Source organism: Chelonoidis abingdonii, chromosome 11 (assembly GCF_003597395.2).
Source record: "Chelonoidis abingdonii isolate Lonesome George chromosome 11, CheloAbing_2.0, whole genome shotgun sequence".
Taxonomy (NCBI): Eukaryota; Metazoa; Chordata; order Testudines; family Testudinidae; genus Chelonoidis; species Chelonoidis abingdonii.
The window spans coordinates 59,709,143-59,733,508 of NC_133779.1; the positions used below are offsets into that span (position 1 = coordinate 59,709,143).

The 24,366-nt window shown below is 60.0% G+C and overlaps 1 protein-coding gene and 1 non-coding gene across 2 annotated transcripts in view; both read left to right on the plus strand.

The window, feature by feature from the left end:
• Positions 1–8,298: 8,298 nt before the first annotated feature.
• Positions 8,299–24,366, plus strand: part of USF2 (upstream transcription factor 2, c-fos interacting) — a 28,811-nt gene continuing 12,743 nt past the window's right edge. Inside the window, exon 1 of the mRNA XM_032776530.2 lies at positions 8,299–8,908. Coding sequence (XP_032632421.1) covers positions 8,856–8,908 — 53 coding nt within the window. The 5' untranslated portion in view covers positions 8,299–8,855. The remainder of the gene's footprint in view (positions 8,909–24,366) is intronic.
• LOC116822573 (small nucleolar RNA SNORA5) lies at positions 21,252–21,409 on the plus strand. The gene has a single exon (XR_004373184.1). It is a non-coding gene; the product is annotated as a small nucleolar RNA SNORA5 (small nucleolar RNA).

A 24,366-nucleotide genomic window follows, 5' to 3' on the forward strand; every position in this document is an offset into this window, starting at 1 on the left:
CAACACACACAGATCTTCCCCATCACCTCACAGCCCAGCACCCCAGAGACCCACTCCCTACCCCTGCCTCCTGGCCTCACTCACTGGCCCTGCTGGGAGGTGACTGTGTCTGCTGGGCTGAGCCAGCAGTGCAGAGAGGGCTAGTCCTGGGGCGGGGAATCGCTCCAGTCCCTTGGGAATCCCGCGATCAGCCAGGCCAGGGCCTGCTCTGCCCGGGCTCCCTCAGGTCCCTCTTGCCTGGAGGGGCCCAGCCAAGCCCCCCTCACTGTCACCCCCACCCCCACACACACACCTGGCTGAGACTGACCAGGCTTCTGCACCCAGACAGCTCAGCTCTGGGGAGGCAGGTCATACCCGGAGCCAGAGGGGCTCAGGGGTCCAGCCACGGGGCAGAGAGGAGCAGGGAATGGAGAGGAGCCCTCAGATGGAGGAGGAAGTGGAGGGTAGGGGGAGCCAGCTGGGTCTCGGGGCACAGAGCAAGCAGAGCAGGCTGGGGCCCCTTCTGAGCATGGGCCCGGCTCCATGGAGCCACTGGTGCCATTGGAAACCTGACACTGCCATCACCGTTGGGGGACCACTGCTGCACACCGGTGAGCCGCATAGGGGCCGGGGGGCAGGGGGCCTGCAGGCTGAGAGAACCTCCCTTGATTCCCTGCTCACCCTCAGCAGCGAGATAACTTCCAGAATGAACACAGCCTGTGGAAAATGTGGGGACAGGAATGACTATCAGCCCCCCTACGGTGCTGGCTCTCCCCAAGAGCCCCGTGCCCAGTGTACAGCAGGGTCCGGGAAGGGTGATGTACCCGTCCCTGCCCCGGTGGCTATTCACCATTCTGGGGTCTTGTGGCTCATGTGCCGGGGGTCAGGCAGTCAGTGACAGGCATGTGAGTCCTGGCTGTTTTTTAAAGCACTGAATCAGTGTTGTCTGCATTGCAAACAATGCTGCTTCTGTAAAATGTTGTGTTTAAACTTCACAGCGATGACCTTGGGAGGCCAGATTCCTTATTGGCAGCAGAACAGCTGCCCAGAATTAGAAAGAGAGGAGGGGTAGCTCAGTGGTTTGAGCATTGGCCTGCGAAACCCACAGTTGTAAATTCAATCCTTGGGGTAGGGGGCACTTAGGGATCTGGGGATTGGCCCTGCTTTGAGCAGGGGGTTGGACTAGATGATCTTCTGAGGTCCCTTCTAACCCTAATAAGCTAGGATTCTAAAGCAGCCAAGAATTGAGGAGGACTTTCGCTGTGGGGTTATGATGCCCTCTGCCGCCGAGACACAGGAATGGAAGGAGCACTGGGACAGCGAGAACAGGGGATCTCAAACTGGGGTTTGGGACCCCTCGGGGGGTTTTGAGGTTATTACGAGGGGCCATGAACTGTCAGCCTCCATCTCAAAGCTCACTTTGCCTCCAGCATTTATAATGGTGTTCAATATATTTAAAGGTGTTTTAATTGCTAAGGGGGGGGTCACACTCAGGGGCTTGCTGTGTGACAGGGATCACCAGTGCGAACGTTTGAGAACCACTGGAGAAGACGGAGTGAAAGGAGGCAGCACACCAGAAAGAAGCCACGGAGCGTCCCGTAACGGTTATGGCGCGCCAAGCGGACACGCTCCAGGGGATACTCGCTCTTCCAACCGAGCAGCTCCGTGCCCGCCCTCCCCTGCAGCTGCTGTCGCAAATCTCTTTCCCATGCGCCCCTCACCCCCCCCCACCCACACACTGTTATCGACCTCCTGGCTCCAGTCTCTACCCGCAGCATCCCACTCCTCCCCCTTCACAGTCCAGCACCGGGGACTCCAACCACAGGCGCCAACTGCTTCCAGCGCCGGTGGGTCCTCGACACCCTCCCGGCCCCACCCTGACTCCACTCCTGCCCCCATTCCAACCTCTTCCCCAAAGTCCCTGCCCCAATTCCACCCCCTCCCTGCCCTATTGGACGTCTTCCCAAATCCCTGCCCCGACCCCGCCTCTTCCCCACCTCCTCCCCCCTCCCGGAGCTGGCTATAGCTGTCTGGCGGGGGCAAGCGCTGGGAGGTACGCAGAGGAGCCGGGATGCAGCGCGCTCAGGGGAGGAGGCAGAGGCGGAGGTGAGGCAGGGAGGGGAGCTTGGCTGCCGGTGGGTGCAGAGCACCCACTAATTTTTCCCCATGGGTGCTCCAGCCAGGGAGCACCCACAGAGTCGGCACCTGTGACTCCCACTACCCGGCGCACTCAACGCCCAGCCCGCTGCAGTTTGGCCCTGCTGAAGTCCAGCACCTGCTGCATCGTTCTCCAAAGGAGAAGGCTAGATGTGATCCCGGGACATACACAAATCTGTAGCCATCCTGGAACCCCTCCTCCTCTTAGACCTTCCCTTCCCCAGTCCCCCTCCCGCTCCCTGCTGATTTTTTTCTTTTTGCTCTCTCCTCCGGCTGTTGTCTTTTAATTACAGAATTGTGTTGGTTTGAAAGCAATCTTTGTTCTATTAAGTGAAAGCAACCAGGGCTGCCTGGGGGGGGGGGAAGTAGGGCAATTTGCCCCGGGTCCCGCAGGGGCCCCCACGAGAATGTTAGAGGCTCCCCCCCTTCACCTTCCCCACCCCCCAGCATCTCAGCACCAGGCACCCCACGACCTCATCCCCCACTGCCCTGACCCCCAGCTCTGAGCCCAACCCCTCTGAGCCGGGCACCCCCTGACCCCATCCCCTCCTCCTAAAAGTGAATATTTCCAGGGATTTTCTCTTTTACCTGAGTAGAAATTATAAAAGTCGTGATCTCAGAAATGTGACATTTGTTTTTATGATAAATAATAATTAATAAAGTGTGTAATAAGCACGTCATAAAAACAAATGTTTAGGAGGGGGTTCGCGAGACACCATTTTAGTGAAAGGGGTTCACAGTTTGTTAACGTTTGGGACCCATGGGTGTCCGCCAATGCTCTCTGCTGGGTGGAACACGTCAGATTGGCTTTGTGCGGACGCATGTGCTCACTCGCACACTCAGCATTCACAGTCCAGTGAGCTGCGCGCACGCACAGAAAGCTCCGCTGCCAGTTTGGTTTCTTCACAGCTATTCCCTTGCACCAGACACATGCAGCCACCTCTGGTCAGGAACAGCTGCTTAGCAGCTGCACAGGGCTCATTCAGCCAATGCAGAAATACAGCCACTGTTGGAGGGGGGACACCTGGTGTTTAACAGCTGCACATCACTGGCACGCAGGGCTGTCACCAGTACTGGGTAGGAATGCAGTTGTCTCTGGGGTGGGACCTGGATACCATGTCACAGCTGCAGAGCAAAGTTTACCCCAGTGCTTACAAAAATGCCCGGAGATTTTCAGTGTGAACACAGAACAGAGAACTGGGGGGGCTTTTTAAGGCCCCACATGCTACTCAGTCAAGTAAGTCCCCATTAAACCTTTCGATCTGTTGGTTTTTTTAATTCTCTCTTCCGCAATTTCTGTTGCATTTTTCCTATTTTGAATCATTTTGTTCCTTCTATTTAAGCAAAGAGAATAATATCAAGGATTATTTTTGTATTAAAGTAGCAACAGAGTCTGGGGTGAGGGGCGCTGCCCAGACACAGCAAGAGACAATCCCTGCACCAGGAGGCCCCACTGTGCCGGGCGCAGCACAACCAGTGTCAGTCTGTGTCCCATGTTAAAGATGGGAAACTGAGGCACAGAGCAGGGGCTTGCTGAGGGCAACACAGGGGTTCTGTGGCACAGGCATGAGTTGAACTCAGCTCTTCTGAGTCCTAGTTTAACCACAGGCCCAGCCTTGCTCGCTAGGTGACTGACTGGAACATGGATGTCCTCCGGGCCCTGCTCCAGGCTCCCCAGAACAGCTCTCTCTGGAAGCCCCCGCTCTCTGTGCTAGCCCCAGGCCAACTCTCACTCGGCCACTTTAATTTTTTACACTCAGCTGCCTCGGCACCTAGTGGCAAAAGGTAGAAAAAGAGAGACTGTTTCTAAAACAAATGGAGTCTGTTCTTTCTTTCAACGGCAATAGGAAGATGAGGCTTGGAAGCCAGGCCCCACTATGGGAGGCGACTGGGGACCAAGGGTTAGAGCACGGGAGGCTGCAGGTCAGGACGCCTGGGTTCTCTTCCCAGCTGTGGGAGGGGAGTAGGATCCTGTGGCTGAGTGCTGGGAGTCAGGACGCCTGGGTTCTCTTCCCAGCTGTGGGAGGGGAGGGGAGTAGGATCCAGTGGCTGAAGGTTGGGAGTTAGGACATCTGGGTTCTCTTCTCACTGTGGGAGGGGAGTAGGATCCAGTGGCTGAAGGCTGGGAGTCAGGACGCCTGGGTTCTCTTCCCAGCGGTAGGAGAGGAGTAGGATCCAGTGGCTGAAGGTTGGGAGTTAGGACGCCTGGGTTCTCTTCCCAGCTGTAGGAGAGGAGTAGGATCCAGTGGCTGAAGGTTGGGGGTTAAGATGCCTGGGTTCTCTTCCTAGCTGTAGGAGGGGAGTAGGATCCAGTGGCTGAGGGTTGGGAGTCAGGGCTCCTGGGTCCTCTTCCCAGCTGTGGGAGGGGAGCAGAGTCTAGGGGGTTAGCGCACCAAGATTCCTGGGTATTCGGTGCCTTGGCACGTACTTTGGCTTCCGCTTTCCCTCCAAGGCTGATGCTCAGGGGCCAGTCAGACAAGCCCAGGCAGGAGGCAATTCCACCCCTCGCTAATGCCACAAACCCAGCAGCCAGCACAAACCAGCAAATAATAGAGGGATTTAGACAGATTAACGAACAACCTCTACTGCTGAGGCTGGAGGAGAGCAGATGGCTTGACAGCTCCACCAGGAGGGGAGGCTCCACCCCACCATCAAACAACTGTCCTTTGCCACGATGCCTTCAAAAGCCTTGCCAATGCATGGGCAGCTGAGACCCTGCTCACCACGCCCATTTCTCCCACCCGTACCCAGCGGTGGTCCTGGACTGGAAGCTTTTGAGGGCAAGGACTGTGTGAGTAGGAGGGCCTAGTGGTTTGAGCAGCGGGGGGCCTTGGAGTCAGGATTCCTGGGTTCTAGCCCCACATGAGGCTAGTATCTAGTGGACAACCTTGCGGGCTGGGAATCAGGACGCCTGAGTTCTGTTCGGCAGCAGAGGGAGCTCTAGTGGTTACAATGGCAAGGCTGGGACGGAGTGGCAGTTTGGGCTTTTTGAGTCGGTGGGTGCCCCTAGTGCTCCCCTTAAAAGTGGCCTCCCAAGTACAGGAGCATGGTGCATAAGCTGAGCTGTTGGCTCGATTCGGGCTGGCAGGGAGGATACCAGGGCAGATGGGCCCATGGCTCTGGGCTGATGCATGGCCCACTCTTCTGCCATTAACTCCTGGGTAGGCGGATGGGGAGACACCCTGACCCCCCAGAGCGCCCTCTGCAGGGGGAGCTGTGCCACCGATCCCTCAGTTCAAAGGGCCGTGATACTTTGACCTGAAGGGCTGAGGCCCAGATCTCCAGCGCCTTAACCGCCTGCCCCAGACCAGGCAGAGTTGTTGAAAAGCACATTTAGCACAGTGATCACTGACCTGCAGCTTGTCATGTATAAATAACCATTTTTATCACCCTGGGCGAACAGGAAACAATTGCTCCACAGAGATATTTGATTTCTTCTGTTTTCTTTTAAATGAGCAAACGTAGTGGCTGTTGGAAAGTATTAATATCGCCTATTGCAAACAGGGAAACATACTAGTTGATCAGAAGTACTGGGCTTAAGAGCCCAGGACAGAATCTTTAACACGGGGCCAGCATAGGGCAAAACTGTTACTGTTTATATATTGCTGGAAACCCCAGCTGAAGTCAGGGCCCTCTTGTGCCAGACGCTGCCCAGTCACAGCGAGACAGGCCCTGCCCTGGCTGAGATCAGGGCCCTGTTGTGCCAGGCGCTGCCCAGACACACAGTGAGAGACTCTCTCCAAAGAGCCTACAATCTGTCTAGACAAAGGCAAAATTATTCTCATTTTAGAGAGGGGGAAACTAAGGCACAAATGAGGTGACTTGCCAACGCTTCTAGCAGAGCTGGGACTCAAACCCAGAACACCTAAGTCTCAGCCACAAGGCAATCTTTCCTTGTAATTGCCTGCCTGACCTGGGATGAGACAGACCATCAGTCTCAACCTCTTCAGTCATTGGCCTCTCAGCTGAGAGCAACCACAAGGGGTCACTGGGGAAAGCTGGCCTAGTGGCAGAAGTGGGGATCAATTCCTGGCTCTACAACTCCCTGTGTGAGCCTGGCAAAACACAGCATCTCTTTTTGCCTCAGTTTCCCCACCTATAAAAGTGGGCTAGTATTTCCCCACCTCACAGGAGGCAGGATAAATTCAGTAAATGTTTTGATGATGCAGCCACAAAAATTGTAAATCACCTGCATGTTCAAAATTCAGCTTCAGCCAGTCCAACTGCAGAAGGGACCATTCCATCATTTAGTCTGACCTCCTTGTAACCCAGACCAGTGAGGTAGCCCTGCACTGAGTCCAATAACATCTCGCAAGGCATCCAGGCTTGATTGGAAGCCAAGGAGAGGAGTTACCAGCACTTCCTCCGGCAGTTTGTCTCAATGGTTAATCACCCTCACAGAGAAAAATCGGTGCCTTATTTCCAGCTGGAATTTGTCTGGCTTTTAACGTCCAGCCACTGGTTCTTGTTATGCTGGGGGTTTGCAGCCACCTAAGTTATTAGATCATCTTCTTTGTTTCCAAAGGGATCTGAAAAGCAGGATGGGAACAAGAATCTGTTGCGAGCTGGTTTGCAAATATGTCCTGGAAGAATCAAACCATTTGAGCTGGGTGGTTTGCTTGGATAGGTAGCGAGGGCTGGGAGCTCTGGTGGTTAAATCTGTAACAGGGACCTTGTACAGATGTTAACACAGCAAAGTGAAAGAGACACAGCCATTTAGGACAGGAAGTGAAGACAGCTTTATCCAAGAAGCTTTGGAGAAGTAGGATGAAGTAATTCATGCTGAAGTTTAGCTGGAGAGGTAGAGCGAAGAGAAAAAAAGGTATCCCAAAGTGTGGCTCCACAACACTTCCACGGCATCGGGCCCAGCCCAGACTGCCCAGGGATAGCGCCCACCCCCTGCAGCACAGCTCCCCACCAGTGCCATGCTGGAGCCAGCCCTGACTGCCAGGGGAGACCCCCACCCCACTCACAGTAGTACAGCGCCCCCTAGCACTGAAGCATTAGGGCCAGCCCTGACTGTCCTGGGAGAGCCCCACCCGGGCCCCTGCAGCACAGCACCCTCCAGTACCGCTGGGACATTGGGGCCAGCCCTGACTGCCAGGGGAGAGCCCCCACCCCGCCCCTTGCAGCACAGCGCCCCAGTGCCACTGGGACATTGAGGCCAGCCCTGACTGCCCAGGGAGAGCTCTCACCCCACTCGCAGTAGCATAGCGCCCCCTAGCACTGAGGCATTGGGGCCAGCACTGACTGTCCTGGGAGAGCCCCACCCCGGCCCCTGCAGCACAGCACCCCCCAGGACCGCTGGGACATTGGGGCCAGCCCTGATTGACAAGGGAAAGCCCCCCCCAGCACCGCACGAGGGCATTGGGGTCAAACCTGCCCACCAGGGGACAGGCCCAGGGCCCGGGTGCTGCATGCCCGGGTGGGGGCAAAGCCCGGCGAAACACGCACTGACTCCTTCCCCCTCCTGTTGGGGGGCGGGTCACGCTTCCAGCAGCAGCCGCCAGCCCGCTTGAGTGATTGCGCAAGTGCCGGGGCAGCAGGTTGTGAGCCCTTGATCTCGCGTGGGTCTCTCCCGCCGCCCCCTGTTGCAAGGTTCCATTCCCGCCCTCCCGACACCACTAGACTGTCGCAGGGTTCCACTGGGGGCTCCCAACCTTCCACGCCCCCCCCACCCCCCGTCTGCCACGGATCGTCGCAACCTTCTGTCTCCTCCTTCCGCCCCTGCTGTAACGTTCGATCGAGGGAACGTTCCACCCCCAACGTTCCTTCCGCCTCCACCCCCACCCCGATCGTCGCAACGTTCTATTCCCGCCCCCCCCCCCAGATTGTCTCAACGTTCCAGCAGGATCCCCACGTTCCATCCCCCCCACCCCAGCTCCGGCGGGTTCCCAATGTCCCAGCCTCCCTCCCGCCCCTCGGCCAACGTTCTGTTCCCCCTCCCCCACCGCGTTCACCCGTCGCCACGTTCCATCGGGGCTCCCAACCTTTCATCCACCGCCCCCGCCCCATCCACCCGGCCGCGGCAACGTTCGATCGGGGCTCCCCAGCAGCGTTCCATCCGCTCCCGATCTCGAGCGGCGCTGGCCACGTTCAGCTCGACAGTCGCAACGTCTGTCCCCTCCCTCGAGATAGTTGCAACGTTCCATCTGGTGGGAGAGGAGGAGGGCCCCCAACCTCCCTTCCGCCCCCTCCTGCCGGCCGCTCGCACGTTCGGCCCGGGGGCTCCCACGGTTCCATCCGCTCGCAACGTTCCAACCCTCCCCCCCTCACTCTCCTCCCCTCCCCCCGATCGTTCGCAACGTTCTATCCCCTCCCACCCTCCTCCCCGGATTGTTGCAACGTTCCATCCGCTGCTGCCGCCGCCGCCCGCGACGCTTCCCCGGGGTCCAGCCGCGCTCGCTCGCGCTCCGCCGGCTCCCCCCTCACGTGTCCCGGGCTCCCAGCGTGGGAAGAAGGGAGGGGAGAGGGGAAGGGGAGGGGGGAGAGGATCGCTCTCGCTCTCCTCCTCAGCATGACCCGAGTGTTTGTCCCCGTGATCAGGCCTCGCTCCCGTGTCTCCTCCGCGTCCCTCTGCCTCCATCCGGCGTGAGATTTAAACTCACCCGCCCCCCTCCTCTCCCTCTTCTCCTTCCCTCCCCCCCGCCCGGCCTGGTGGCTGAGGGGCCTCCCCACCCTCTCCTTCCCCCTTCCCTCCCCCTCCCCCCTCTCCCCCCATGGACATGCTGGATCCCGGCCTGGACACAGCCACCGCCTCCGCTGCTCCCAGGTAAGGGGAAGACGAGAGGGAATTCCCCACCCCTTTCCTGGGGGGCCTGGTTCCTTCCCACCCCCCCGCTGGGCCTGCGGAGGGGCAGGGTGGGGGAGGGGAGGGAGCCAGCCATGATCCTCCTGCAGCAGCCGCGGCGCGGAGAGGGGGAGCACAAAATGGAGGACGAGGCAGAGAGAGAAGGAGGGGAAAAGGGGGTCGGGGGCAGAAGGCGGGGGGCTGGGAGCCCAAGAGGCTGGAGTCGGGGGAGGGGGAGAGAAGGAAAGGAGGAGGGGCCTTGAGTGGCTGGTGGGGAGGGATAGGGGGCAGAGTTGGAGGGGGCTGTCACCTGGGGGAGGGGAAGAGGGGGCATGGAGTTGGGGGTCCTGTGGTCTGGAGGGCAGGTCGTGTTTGGAAAGGTGAGGGGGCAGGGAGTGTGTGATGGGGGGAAAGGCGGGGAAGGGGTCCTGCGACCTATGGGGCTTGTGCCTAGAGTTGGGGTGTGGGGGAGACAGACAAAGGGGGTCAGAGCGAGCTGGTGTCAGGAGGGGGATGGGTGGGTTCGGGGGTGAGACAAGAAGAGGGGAGCACAGGGGTCTGAGAGAGCTGGTGGGGGAGGAGGGAGCTCAAGGGGTCTGTGAGCTAAGCGATTGGTGTCATGGGGGGTGGGAGGGGGCAGAGGGGATGACTGGGGAAGTGGGTCAGGGAGGGAGAGGGCTCTTGCTAGCGCTGGGGGGTAGAAGTGCGGTGGGGGTGGGATTGCAGGGGAGCTGAGCAGGGGGAGGTCACCCCACCCAGTAATTAGCTCCCAGGATTCCCCACCCCGGGTGCTAGATGACTTGGGGGGGGGCAGCACTGTGGCGGGGAGTGGGGTGCAGATGTAGGTGAGGTGGGGCCCTAGATGGTGCAGTGGCCGAAAGAGACTGCAGAAGCTCAGGGGTACTTGGTGCCCAGGAGGAAGAAGTGGGGTGCCTGCAGGGGAGACAGGTGATCGGGGAGGAGGCTGATGTGCTGAAAGTGGGAGAGGGTGTGGTTAGGGGGCATCTTCTGGTGATCCTCTGTGCCAAGGGGAGTGGGGTTGGAGGCATTAGGAGAGGGAGGAGCAGAGCTTAAAAAAAGGAGGGGAGGAGAAGGGGGTGAGCTGAGGGGGGTGGGGTAGGAAGGATTCTAGGATCCACCTGAGTTGGGGGATATAGGAGGTGGGGGGGCAGACCAGGGCCCTCATGGAGGGGAGGGAGTTGGGAGGCTCAAGCTACGTATCCGTGTCCTGCAGTTGAGGGCAGACCAGGGACGGGAGGGTGTGTGCGGGGGGCAGTGACGGGTGGCGGGTACACTCTGGGCCAGCTCAATGGACTCCAATGGAGTGACGGCCCATTGACCCCAGCTGGGGTCTGGCCCCAGTGACTCCGGGGGGTGGGGGCTGCGGCCCATTGACCCCAGCTGGGGCCTGGCCCCAGTGACTCTGGGGGTGGCTGGGGCCCATTGACCCCAGTGACTCCGGGGGGGGGCTGGGGCCCATTGACCCCAGCTGGGGTCTGGCCCCAGTGACTCCGGGGGCTGTGGGCTGACCAGGTATGGGGGTCTGCTCCTGTAATCTGCGCCAGACTGTGAAAGGGTTCATTCACACCTTTGAAGCGGTCTGCGTGGATGTTGCCTGTGATTCTGTGTCCATGTTCTGACCTGCCCCCGCCCCCCCCCTCCGCGGGACGAGGGGCAGAGCGGCCAGCGAACATGGGGCCCTCCTGGGTGCTCAGAGCTCCAGGGTCGCCACTTCTCCGGTTTTTAACCCTTATCTGACCCCTGGCCCCCCCCCCAGCCACTCCCCCTCTTCCTGGCCTGTGTACGGAGTGTACAGTCTCCAGGAGGGAGGCAGGAGTGGCGTGTCGGTTTTAGCTGGGAGGAACAGCTAGTTCATTGCTCCAGGGACTTTGGCTCCTGTGGGAGTGGAGCCCACACTGGCATCTGCTCCTCTCTGAGCCCCCCTCCCCTGCTGCCCCCTGAGAGACTCCCATGCTCCTCTTTTCTGCCCCCTCCTGCCTTTGGGGGCAGAGAGGCGCCGTGGCAGGCAGCTCTGACCTCAACAGCTGGGAGTGAGGGGGGTCGGGAGGACCAGCTCTGAAAGCTGATGGCAGCGGCCCAGGGCAGCAGCGCGCAGCCCTGTGCGGTGCCTGAAGCCCCCTGTTTTTTCTCCGGGCTGCCTTGAGCCCTAGCACTGACGGACTGTCAGCGCTTGGCGCGGAGACTGCGGCTTATGCCCTGGGGCTAACCCTAGCTCTTGCCTGGCACTTCCATCCGTGATCTCAAGCACTTTGCACGCGATGTCCAGTGTCCTCCCCCCCTGGTTTACTCGATGGTCAGGTTTGAAGGCCCAGGAGATGAACGGCGACTCCCTGGGGCTGTACCCGTCTTTGGTGTTAATGAGGCGATGGCATGCGGCGGGAACTCACTGCTCTCAGGTGCATCGACTGCAAAACATAAGGCGTGGAACTTGGTGCGAGGGCCTGGGCGCTGTTTAAACCGCTTGAGTGGCACCTGCTGGCGCCGTAGTGCGCTGAGCAGATGGTTTGATTAGCCTCTGCAGTCTTTCGTCTTGGAGACCCTCGGGGAAAAGATTTCAATTGGAGGCCGAAATGGACATAGCGGTTGATGATGCGACTCGCGCCCAACGGCGTTTGCTAGGGGGCGCCTGTGCTTGCAGGGAGTGCTGGTTGGGGCACTTTCCCCTGGCAGCAGGGCTGGCCCCGTGCTCCAGGGTGCACTAGGGGCGCAGTGTGCTGCCAGGAGGTGGGAGCGGGGGCTCTCTCCTTGGCAAACCAGGGCCAGCTAGGGTCAGAGCCGTTGTTGCCGGCGCTGCCAGACACAGCCAGAGCCAGGCCTGCCCCAGCTGGGATCAGGGCCCTGTTGTGCCAGGCGTGCCAGACACAGCCACCGCCATGCCCTTGGTGCCAGCTGGATCAGAGCCCCGTCGTCGTCAGGCGTGCCCAGACACACAGCCGAGCCAGGCCCTGCCCCCTGGCCTGTATCAGGGCCCTGTGTGCCAGGCTGCTGCCCCAGACACAGCCAGAGCCAGGCCCTGCCCCAGCTGGGAATCAGGGCCCCGTCGTGTCAGGCGCTGCCCAGACACAGCCAGAGTCAGGCCCTTCCCCAGCTTGAATCAGGCTCATAGTGAATCAGGCGCTGCCCAGACACACAGGCCAGAGCAGGCCTGCCCCAGTGAGGTGGTTTGTATCTGCCGGGCGTGCCCAGAACAGCCAGAGCAGAGGCCCTGCCCCAGCTGCGGTCAGGGCCCGTTGTGAGGCTGCTGCCCCGACACAGCCAGGCCAGCCCTGCCCGGCTGCGGATAGGCGCCCTGTTGTTGTGCCAGGCCGCTGCCCAGGACACAGCCAGAGCCAGGCCCTGCTCGGCCTGGACGGCGCCCTGTCTGGCCAGGCGCTGCCCAGAACCAGCCAGATGCCAGCCCTTGCCCCCAGCTGGGATCCGCCCCGTCCGTGTCAGCGCTGCCCAGCACAGGCCAGAAGAGAATCAGGCCCTTCCCAGCTGAGATCAGCTGGCTCATCGTGTCAGGCGCTGCCCCAGACACACAGCCCAGAGCCAGGCCCTTGCCCCAGCTGAGGTGGTTTGTTGATGCCGGCGCGTCTGCCCAGCACAGCCCGAGCCAGGCCCTGCCCCAGCTGGATCAGGGCCCCCGTTGTGCCAGGCGCTGCCCGACACGCCAGAGCCAGGCCCTGCCCCGGCTGGGATCAGGGCCCTGTTGTGCCAGGCCTGCTGCTCCCGACACAGCAGAGCCAGGGCCCTGCCCCAGTGGATCAGGGCCCGTGTGTCAGGCGACTGCCCAAGACACACAGCCAGGCCAGGCCCTTGCCCCCGGATGGTCGGGCCTTGTTGTGCCAGGCCGCTGCCCAGACACAAGCCAGAGCCAGGCCCTTGGCCCCGGCTGGGATCAGGTCCTGGGCCCTGTTGTGCCAGGGCGCCTGACCCGAGACCCACCATGTCCAGCGCCCAGGCCCTGCCCCAGCTGGCGATCAGGCCCCGTCGTGTCAGGCGCTGCCCGACAGCCAGAGTCAGGCCCTTCCCCGCATGAGATCAGGCCTCATCGTGTAAGCGCTGGCCCAGACCACGCAGCGCCGCGCCCTGACCCAGCTGAGGTTGGTTCTGTTGTGTGCCGGGCGCTGCCCTAGCCCTGCAGAGCCATGGCTGCCCAGTGGAATCAGGCGGCCCCGTCTGTGCACGGCGGCTGCCCGACACGCCAGAGCCAGGCCCTGCCCGGCTGGGATCAGCGGCCCTGTCTGTGCCAGGCGTTCTGCCCAGACCACAGCCAGAGCCAGGCCCCCTGCCCCGGCTGGGATCAGGCCCTGTTGTGCCAGCGCTGCCCAGCACAGCCAGAGCCAGCCTTGCCCAGCTCCGGCTCAGGGCCCCTGTTCGTGTCAGGCGCTGTCTCAGAACACAGCACGAGTCAGGCTTCCCAGCTGAGATCAGGCCCTCATCGTTGTCATTGCGCCTGCCCAGACACACAGCCAGAGCCAGGCCCTGCCCCAGCTTGAGGTTGGTTCTGTTGTGCCGGGGGGCGACTGCCCCAGACACAGCCCGAGCCAGGCCTGCCCCAGCTGGGCATCAGGGCCCCGTCTGTGCCAGGCGCTGCCAGACCAGCCAGAGCCAGGCCCTGCACCGGCTGGATCAGGGCCCTGTTTGTGCCAGTGCCGGCCCATACCAGCCCATGAGCCCGCCACTGCCCCCGCTGGATCAGGGGCCCCGTCGTGTCAGCCCTTTTCCTTGGCGCTGCCCAGACCAGCAGCAGTCGGCCCTTCCCAGCTGAGATCAGGGCCTCATCGTGTCAGGCGCCGCCCAGGACACACAGCCAGAGCCAGCCCTGCCCAGCTGAGGCTTGGTCTGTTGTGCCGGCGTAGCCAGCAGCCAGAGCCAGGCCCTGCCCCAGCTGGGCATAGGGCCCGTTGTCTGTGCAGGCGCTGCCCCAGAGCACACAGCAGAGCCAGGCCTGCCCAGTGGATCAGGGCCTGTTGTGCCAGGTGCTGCCCGACACATCCAGAGCAGCCCTGCCCCAGCTGGGATCAGGCCCTGTTGTGCAGTGGCGCTGCCGACACATCCGGCAGTGCCTCCCCAGCCTGCTGGTTGGTTCTGTTGGCCGCGCTGCCGACATGCAGGCAGAGACGTTGTCTGCCCAAGAGCTTCTAATCAAGGAGGAAGTCTGTCAGTGCTCACTGTCCGTGTATGGGAGTTGTCGTCCGCCTATCCAGTAGAGAATGCTGGTAACCTAATACAACCCCATTAATGAGGCACTGCAACTTGCATTTTCAACTTAACGCTATTTCAAGGATTCCAACAACATTGACTTTTGGGGGAGCAGCTCTTTTCTGGGACTTGAGTCTCCTTTAGGCTTTGTATTTGAGCCACTCTCAAATTTATCCTTCCAAGCAGGGAGGTGGTTGATCCCCATTCTGCGCTGGCGGGGGAACTAGAGGCACGGAGGGTCTAAGGGAAGCATGTCGCAGGGCCTAGGAATGGGGGTCTTAGCCCGGGGGGGTATTGCGCCCGCCTTCCCTCCAAGCTTGCCCTGAAAGGTTCCACCTGGGTGTGTCTGCGCGAAGTCGCCGGTGGTATGGGACACATGGTGGCGCGTTGTCTCACTGGCTCTGCACAGGACGGCTGGGCTGAGAGGAGAGGCCTGTGTCTGCCCGGAGACTGTCCTCAGGGGGAAGCTCAGGGACAGCGGTAGCTGCTCTCTTAAGCCATTCCTGCGTTGCACAGGGAGGCCTGTCTATTATGTTGAGGGATTCATTATTAAAACCCTCTGGGGAGGGATCTGTGGCGGTAGAGGCATTTAGAGGGTTTTCTTACTGCCCCCATCGTCCCTCTATGTGTCATGTGAATCAGCTCCCATCAGCGCGTAATTCCAGAATAATCGCTGATTCCCATGGGCTTTTCTGTCAGCTATTCAATGCTGGGCGGGGCCATTCGACATTCAGATCTGAGCTCCTGGCGATAGCCCAGGGCAGATATGCCCCGGGCCCCCTGCACTAGACCCTCATATTCACCCCCTCCCCCTGAAGTGCAGGAGATCAGAATCTGGCTTCTTGTATTGCATTATATTATTTACAATAAGTTCTGTTTCGTATCTCGTTCTCTGGTTTCTAATCCCGCCCCGTAGCCAGTCTCTTACCAGCTTGCAAAGTGGCTTGGGTCGTCCTGCTGTAGGGGAAAGGCCATGCGCCAATTCCCTGCCCTCACTCAGCCAGCCCTCCAGCTCTGGGCAGGCATGGGTGCTAGGCACCCCTATTTCTGGATCAGAAGCCGGTTGCCTAGACTTGTGTCTCATCTGCGACTTCTGCAGGCTGACCTGTCGGCGACGTATGACAGCCGCATTTCAGGCGTGATCATTTCACAAGGGTTATCGGTGGTCATTCCTCCCCTTTTCGCTCCTCTCTGGGATGCAACCCTGAGGGACTGAAAGCGTAAGCGCCTTCCAAGTGGAACAACCAGATCAGCAGCGCTGAGGAATTCACTACTCAAACGCTGTGCTGATCTAGCCCACTAGGAGTTGCCGTCACACATTGCCAGGTTACCAGGCAGAAATGTGGTTGTTACTTACTGGTAGCGTTGGCGGCCCACCGTCGCCAAGTTAGAAGGCCCTACAAAACAAAGCTTCAATGACAGTGATGCTACAAATGTGGGCCATGTAGCATTAGGCAGCACGTCGCCACTTGCCGCCCGTTTACCTTCACTCTGATTATTGTGGGCCCTGTGTTGGAAGGAGGTGAGATGGTCCTGGTTGGTGTTTCCATGGCTAGGGTCACACAAGAAACTGATGGGTGGAAAGGACATTGACGTCGGTGCATGCTTTAGTGAGCAGCCGTTGTAAGTCTCCCTGCAGCCTGTGCCCTGCCCATCAGCTGGGGTCTTGGCAGTTGCATACCCGCTGGCTCCAGTCGGGCGTGGGCCTTTATCTCTCCCTGCCAGCGCGGGAGATTAGATTTCAAACTCGTTCTGGATGACTCCCGCCTGCCACCCTGTTTTCGAAGCAGCTGTCTGAGCCTTCATCTGCCAGGAAAGCTGAGGGAGTAAGTTCGCTGCCTTGCATTGTTAGCGGACGCTTCTGGGAAATCATCTGGGTGAATTTCAGGACCTTTGTTTATGCGTAGGAACCGACAGGGACTTGTTTGTCATGTACTGCGCCGAACACATCGGGAGAGACATTCCTGCCTCACTAAACCACTAGGCCCACTCCCCTCCAGCGCTTGGGCAGATTAGAACAGCATGAGTCCTGGCTCCCAACCACCTGCTCTAACCACTTCGACCCCACTCTCCTCCAAAGCCAGGGACAGAACAGATGTCCTGCTCCAGCTCTTCCCCTGTGCCCCGCCCCAACCACCCAACCACTAGACCCTATTCCCCTTCCAGGTGGGAACAGAACCCATGGCGTCCAGGTCTGGGTCTGTTTCACTTTCTCTGTCTCCCCCAATTCAGCTGGGGTGGGGATCTGATCGAAGCAGGATCAAACCCAGCTCCCACTCTAGTTCCTCGACATCAGATCTTCATGCTCTCTCCCTCCTTGAGATGGTAGCAAGTCTGCTGGCAAAAAGAGGTCTAATGGCCAAAACTGAGGCTTGGCCCAGAAATGCAGACTGCTTTGGGCTGAGGCGCTTTCACAGCACATAGCAACGCTGCTGAAGAGTGCTTAGGACATGGAATCCAAGGGGATCCTGTATCGATTAAATTTGAGGAGGAGGATGTGGGGAATTCAATAGCTCTTTCCAGTTTTGTCCTTGTCCCTTGAGAGAGGGTCTCTCCAGCAGTGAACTGGGCTTGCAGGAAGTAGGCAAACTTGTCAGCCTGGCCTGGGCAGTCGTGGGTTTTGATACCTGGCAGGGTTGGTGGCATTGGTTGTCTGGTGTGTGATACCCCCCTGAGCCGCTTTCTGGCCCGGTCTTCACATGCTTGAGTGGCGCTGAGATCCACATCGGCATGGCAAATCGGTCACAAAGCAAATTACAGCCTCTTCTGCGCAGAATGGCCACGTGAGCGTTCTCGTCCATCTGCGTCCGCCTTGGGAGCAGGAAAGGGAAGTGGAGTCTGGTGTTGAGCAGTGCGGGCTTGGGAGCAGATTCCTGGCGGTCCTATCCCTGGCTCGGGGAGGGCAGTCGTGGGGCTGGTGCGGTTAGAGCAGGGGTGAGCGGGCTGGAGCCAAGCGATTCTGGCGTTTCTATCCCCGCTCTCGGACACTAGCGCACCGGCCGATGGCGGCTTCATGCTGGGTATTGTTCTCCTCCTGTCTTCCAGCCACGAGAAAGGACAGAGTTATGAAGAGGGTCGAGCTGCCAGAAGGTGAGGCTGGCGCAGGGGCCCTGTAGCTCGACCAGTGCCTGCGTCCGGTGGGGCTTGAGCTCCTGCTGTGGTCCGTTTAACTCTGCGGGGTGGGACTCGTGCAACCCTGACCATCTCCCAGCCTCTAACCACTCGACCCCGCTCCGCCTACCAGAGCTGATGATAGATCCCGAGTCCTGGCTCCTGCACCCCGTATGCTCTAACGCTAGGCCCTGCTCCTCCCAGAGCTGGGGATTAGTAGCCTAGGAGTCCTTGGGACTCCCAGCCTCCCCCGCCCCGCTCTGTCTGCCATGGCGTCAAAGCTCCCTCCACAAGACCAGGGTGTGTATTCTCCCCTCGCTCGATGGGATCCAGTGAGTGACTGATCTCTTCCTTGGCTGCCAGGGGACGTCTCAGACGCGGCCCCGGGAGCAGACACAGTGGCTTATTGCTTAGTGTCCAGGCAATTCAGCCTTCACAGACCACAATATCCCAGTTACCAGTTCCGCACAGAGAAACACTGCGGGTACAGGGGTGAGAAGGCGCTGGGGGGCGCCTGTGCTTGCTGCATAGGGGGCGGGGGAGGGGCACCCAGACGCAGTCCGTGCTGGCCCTGATGCAGCGTGTTTGGCTCCTAGGACGGCGCTGTCGCCCTCTCTGTGGGTTCTGTTTTCACTTTCTCTATCCCAAGGATCTTTCCTCTCTCCCTCTCCTCACAGGTGACATACAGCAGTGCGTCCAGGTGACAGACAGTCAGCCTGGATGGACAGTAACGGACGCTGACTGGAGCTGTCACAGCCGTGGTCTCAACAGAAGCCTTCAGCGAGGGCCAGCGGCTGCTCGCTCGGTATGGGGGCCGGGCTGCACTGTCTTTCTAACAGGCGACTGAGGGGACTGTAACAATAGCTGGCCCTTCCAGTGTGTCTTCCTCCACAGTCTCCAGGGGCTTTTGCAAAGGAACCAGTATCCCGGCCCCGTGGAGCATTGGGAACTGAAGGCACAGATCGCGGTGAGGTGACTTGCCTATGGGGTCACGAAGGCAGTGCGGGCCAGAAATGAGAAGAGTCTGGATTATGTCCTGACTCAGTCCAGTGGCCTTCCCCTGCGCTGCCTTTTTCGGAGCTCCGATCGCTCGTGTGGAGCTAATTACAATCACCTTGCCAAGAGTGCACGTGGTTGTTCGCCGTGTATTCGTTGCTCCATGGGCCCCGCTGGCGATGGGGTGCGAGCGGGTAGCAATGGTGTACCGCGCTGCCCTGACACAGCAGCGAGAGACAGGCCCTCCATGGTGAGGAGAGTTCAGTGCCTGCACACACGCACCACACACAGAGATTTATTTGTTAGCGCTGACGTGCAGGACCCGTCTTTGTTCTCCTGACCGAGTCCCTCTGCATCGAGTATGTGAGTCAGGGCTGGGCCTGTTTCATTGTGCAGCCGTCGGCTGCGCCGGGCAGCAACAAGGCACCTTTCTAATGCCGTCTGGATTGTCAGCTGCTTGGGACCAGGGGCCCCGTCTGTTCTTTGTACGAGCGCCTGCACAGGGATTCTTCGCGCAGTGGCGAGCTCATGATATTCGCCTTCGCCTCCCATCTAATGCTGCACTCCTTGGCGTCCAGCTGCGGAGCGGCCGGCAGAGCCCTCTGCTGCGCGGTGGGCAAGGGAGGGCTGGTCACTGCCTCAGCTCCGTGTATCTCCAGCCGCCCCTCCTTTGCAGCAACAACCCCCCCCCCCCCCGCTTCTTAGGCAACTCTCTTTTTACTCGTGCCCCTTCCCCAGGGCACCCGGCTCCTTGCGCTGCCCACCTAGCGGCATGGTAGCCATTGTGAGCTGGTGCCCCGCAGCCAGCAGTCTGGCCGGGATAGAGCGTGGCCCGGTGTGTGCTGGTGATCGGGTAGGTGGTTAGGGCCAAAAAGGCGGCTGAGTGCCTCGCCCCGTGCTGGGTAACGTGGTCGTCTCGCGGGAAGCCCCCAAGGAGTGTGAAAGTGCAGAGAAAGAGCCGCCGGGCGGTGGTTATTCAGGTTCGTTAATTGTTCGTCTTTTTCTGGAGTTAAAAGTGATCACCAGTAGCAACGTGTGTTGGACCCTCTAGGAGTAAACTAAATGAACCCCCCCCCCCCAGCCACTCCCCCTCCTTCCTGGCTGTGTACGGTAGCTGATACAGTTCTCCAGGAGGAGGAGGAGGGTGTCGGTAGCTGGGAGGACAAGCTTGAGTTAATATGCTCCAGGGACATTACTGGCTCTGTGGGAGTGGGAGCCCCACACTGGCTCTGCTCCCTCTCCTGAGCCCCCCTCCCCCTGCTGCTCCCCTGAGAGCCTCCCATGCTCACTCTTTTCTGCCCCCTCCTGCCTTAGGGGGCAGAGAGGAGCCAGTGGCAGGGCAGCTCTGCTCAACAGCTGGGGGAGAGGGGGGGGGGAGGACCAGCATCTGAACAGCTGATTGGCAGCCGGCCCCAGGGCCAGCAGAGCAGCAGCCCTGTGGGTGCTGAGACCCCCTGTTTTTTCTCCGAGGCTGCTTGAGCCCCTGAGCACTGACGGAGTCAGCGCCTGTGGCGGGAGCTGGGCTTTAGCCCTGGGGATAATCCCTAGCTCTTGCCTGGCACTTCCCATCCGTGATCTCAAAGCACTTTGCACAGGATGTCAGTGTCCTCCCCGTTTCACAGATGGCAGGATGAAGGCCCAGGGAGATGAACGGAGACTCCCTGGGGCTGGACCCGTCTTTGGTGGTAATGAGGCGAGGCTGCGGCGGGCAACTCTGCTCTCGTGATCGCTGGCAAGGCGAGAACTTGGGGCGAGGGCCTGGGCGCTGTTAAAGCCGTTGAGTGGCACCTGCTGTGCCCGAGTGGCTGGCAGAGGTTTTGGTGCTGCAGAGTCTGGTCGTCTTGGAGACCCTCGGGGAAAAGATTTCACATTGGGAGGCGAAATGACATAGCGTTGAATGATGCCGACCCTCAGCGCCCCAAGGCGGTGCTAGGGGGCGCTGTGCTGCAGGGAGTGGGTGGGGGCACTTTCCCCTGGCAGGCAGGGCTGGCCCCAGTGCTCCAGGGTGGCACTAGGGGGCGCTGTGCTGCAGGAGGTGGGGCGGGGGCTCTCTCCTCTGGCAAACAGGGCCAGCTGGGATCAGAGCCCCGTTGTGCCAGGCGCTGCCCAGACACAGCCAGAGCCAGGCCCTGCCCCAGCTGGGATCAGGGCCCTGTTGTGCCAGGCGCTGCCCAGACACAGCCAGAGCCAGGCCCTGCCCCGGCTGGGATCAGGGCCCTGTTGTGCCAGGCGCTGCCCAGACACAGCCAGAGCCAGGCCCTGCCCCGGCTGGGATCAGGGCCCTGTTGTGCCAGGCGCTGCCCAGACACAGCCAGAGCCAGGCCCTGCCCCGGCTGGGATCAGGGCCCTGTTGTGCCAGGCGCTGCCCAGACACAGCCAGAGCCAGGCCCTGCCCCGGCTGGGATCAGGGCCCTGTTGTGCCAGGCGCTGCCCAGACACAGCCAGAGCCAGGCCCTGCCCCGGCTGGGATCAGGGCCCTGTTGTGCCAGGCGCTGCCCAGACACAGCCAGAGCCAGGCCCTGCCCCGGCTGGGATCAGGGCCCTGTTGTGCCAGGCGCTGCCCAGACACAGCCAGAGCCAGGCCCTGCCCCGGCTGGGATCAGGGCCCTGTTGTGCCAGGCGCTGCCCAGACACAGCCAGAGCCAGGCCCTGCCCCGGCTGGGATCAGGGCCCTGTTGTGCCAGGCGCTGCCCAGACACAGCCAGAGCCAGGCCCTGCCCCAGCTGGGATCAGGGCCCCGTTGTGCCAGGCGCTGCCCAGACACAGCCAGAGCCAGGCCCTGCCCCGGCTGGGATCAGGGCCCTGTTGTGCCAGGCGCTGCCCAGACACAGCCAGAGCCAGGCCCTGCCCCAGCTGGGATCAGGGCCCCGTTGTGCCAGGCGCTGCCCAGACACAGCCAGAGCCAGGCCCTGCCCCGGCTGGGATCAGGGCTCTGTTGTGCCAGGCGCTGCCCAGACACAGCCAGAGCCAGGCCCTGCCCCAGCTGGGATCAGGGCCCTGTTGTGCCAGGTGCTGCCCAGACACAGCCAGAGCCAGGCCCTGCCCCAGCTGGGATCAGGGCCCTGTTGTGCCAGGCGCTGCCCAGACACAGCCAGAGCCAGGCCCTGCCCCAGCTGAGGTTGGTTCTGTTGTGCCAGGCGCTGCCTAGACATGCAGGCAGAGACAGTTGCTGCCCAAAGAGCTTCTAATCTAAGGAGGGAAGTCTGGTGCGTGATGGGAGTTGTAGTCCAGCCTATCCAGGAGAATGTGGTACCTGAACTACAACTCCTATGAGGCACTGCAATTGCATTTTCAAATAACGCTATTTCAGGATTCACCAACAAATTGACTTTTGGGGGAGCAGCCTCTTTTCTGGGACTTGAGTCTCCTTTAGGCTTTAGTATTTGAGCCACTCTCAAATTTATCCTTCCAAGCCAGGGAGGTGTGTTCCCCATTCTGCCGATGGGGGGAAACTGAGGCACGGAGGTCTAAGGGAGCATGTCGCAGGCCTAGGAATGGGGTCTTAGCCCGGGGTATTGGCCCAGCACCTTAGCCCCGAAGCTGCCCTGAAAGGTTCCACCTGGGTGTCTGCGCTAAGTCGCCGGTGGATGAGGGAGGTGGCGTGTCTCACTGGCTCTGCCAGGACGGCTGGGCTGGAGGAGCAGGCCTGTCTGCCCAGGAGACTGTCCTCAGGGGGAAGCCTCCAGGGACAGCGGTAGCTGCTCTTCTTAGCAATTCCTGCGTTGCACAGGGAGGCCTGTGTGAGGGATCATTATTCCCTCGGGGAAGGGATCTGTTGGCGGGAGGGCATTAGAGGGGTGTTTATACTGCCCCCATGTCCTATGTGTCTGTGAAATAGCTCCCATCAGGCGTAATCCCAGAATAACTCCGCTGATTTCCCCATGGCTTTTCGTCAGTTTCAATGCTGGGCGGGGCCATTCGACCATCAGATCTGAGCTCCTGGGTAGCCCAGGGCAGGGAATATTGCCCCGGGCCCCCTGCACTGACCCTCATATTCACCCCACTTCCCCCTGAAGTGCAGGAGATCAGAATCTGGCTCTTGTATGATTAATATTATTTACAATAAGTTCTGTTTGTATCTCGTTTCCTGGTTTCTATCCCCGCCCCGTAGCCAGTCCTTACCAGCTGCAAGTGGATTGGAGTCAGTCCTGTCTGGAGGGGAAAGGCCCATGGCCAATTCCCTGCCTCACTCAGCCAGCCTCCCAGCTCTGGGGCAGGCTGGGTGCTGAGGCACCAGCCTATTTCTGGATCAGAGCCGGTGCCTAGACTTGTGTCTCATCTGGGACCCTTCTGCAGGCTGACCTGTCGCGTGCAGCGCATTTCAGAGCGTGATGCATTTCACAAGGGCGTTAATCGGTGGGTAACGTCCCGTCCCCTTTTCGATCCTCTGTGGGGATGCAACCCGGGGATCTGAAAGCGTAAGTGCCTTCCAAGTGGGAACAACCAGATCCAGCAGCGCTGAGGAATTCACTTACTCAAACCGCTGTGCCTGATCTAGCCACTAGGGAGTGACAGTCATACATTTGCCAGGCTTACCAGGGCAAGAAATGTGGTTGTTACTTACTGGGGTGGCGGGAACCCCACCGTCGCCAAGTCAGGAAAGACCCTACAAAAACAAAGCTTTAAATACAGTGTGTACAAATTGTGGGCCCATGGTAGCATTAGGCAGCCACGTCGCCACGTGCCCGCCCGTTACCTTCACCTGATTATTGTGGCCCTGTGTTGGAAAGGAGGTGGATGGTCCGGTGGTGTTTCATGGCTAGGAGTCACACAAGAAACTGATGGGGTGGAAAGGAAATTGACCGTCGGTGTGAGCAGCCGTGTAAGTCTCCCTGCAGCCTGTGCCCTGCCCATCCAGGCGGGAGCATCTTTGGGCAGTTGCATACCACGCTGGCATCCAGATCGGGCGTGGGCCTTATCTCTCCCTGCCAGCGGGGCAGATTAGATTTCAACTCGTTCTGGTACCTCCCAGCCTGAAACCCTGTTTCGGAAAGCAGCTGTCTGAGCCTTCATCTGCAGGAAAGCTGAGGAGAGTAAGTCGCTGCATGCATTGTAGCGAGACGCTTCTGGGAAATATCTGGGTTGAATTTCAGGACCCTTTGTTTATGGTAGGACCGACAGGGACTGTTGTCAGTCACTGCGCAGACACATCGGGAGAGACAATTCCTGCCTCAGCTAACCACTAGGCCCCACTCCCCTCCCAGCGCTGGGGATAGAACCCAAGAGTCCTGGCTCCCAACCACCCTGCTCTAACCACTAGACCCCACTCTCCTCCCAAAGCCAGGGACAGAACCCAGATGTCCTGGCTCCCAGCTCTTCCCCTGGCCCCGCCCCAACCCAACCCAACCCACTAGACCCTATTCCCCTCCCAGGGCTGGGAACAGAACCCAGGAGTCCAGGTCTGGGTCTGTTTCACCTCTTCCTCTGTCTCCCCCAATCTCAGCTGGGGTAGGGAGTCTGATAGAGCCAGGATTCAAACCCAGCTCCCACTCTAGTTCCTCAGACATCAGATCTTCCTGCTCTCTCCCTCCTTTGAGATGGTAGCAAGTGCTGGCAAAAGAGATCAGGCAAAACTGAGCTGGCCAGAAATGCAGCTGCTTCTGGGGTGAGGCGCTTCAACAGCACATAGCAACGCTGCAGAGTGTAGGACAGGAATACAAGGGGAATCCTGTATCTGATTAAAATTTGAGGAGGAGGATGTGGGGGAATTAATAGCTCTTTCCAGTTGTCCTTGTGCCCTTGGAGAGTGAGGGTCTGCTCCAGCAGTGAACTGGGTGCAGGGAAGGAGGCTAAAACATTGTCAGCTGGTCCTGGGCAGTGTTGGGTTTTTATGATACCTGGCAGGTTGGTGGCATTGGTTGTCTGGTGTGTGTTACCCCCCTGGCAGAATTCTGCCCGGTCTTCACATGCTGAGGGGCTGAGATCCACATCGCATGGCAAACGGTCACAAAGCAAATTACAGCCTCTTCTGGCAAGAATGGCCACGTGAGGGTTCTCGTCCATCTGGCGTCCGCTTGGAGAGCAGGGAAAGGGAAGTGGAGTCTGGTGGCTTAGAGCAGGGGGGCTGGGAGCCAGGACTCCTGGGTCCTATCCCTGGCTCGGGGAGGGGAGTTGGGGCTGGTGGG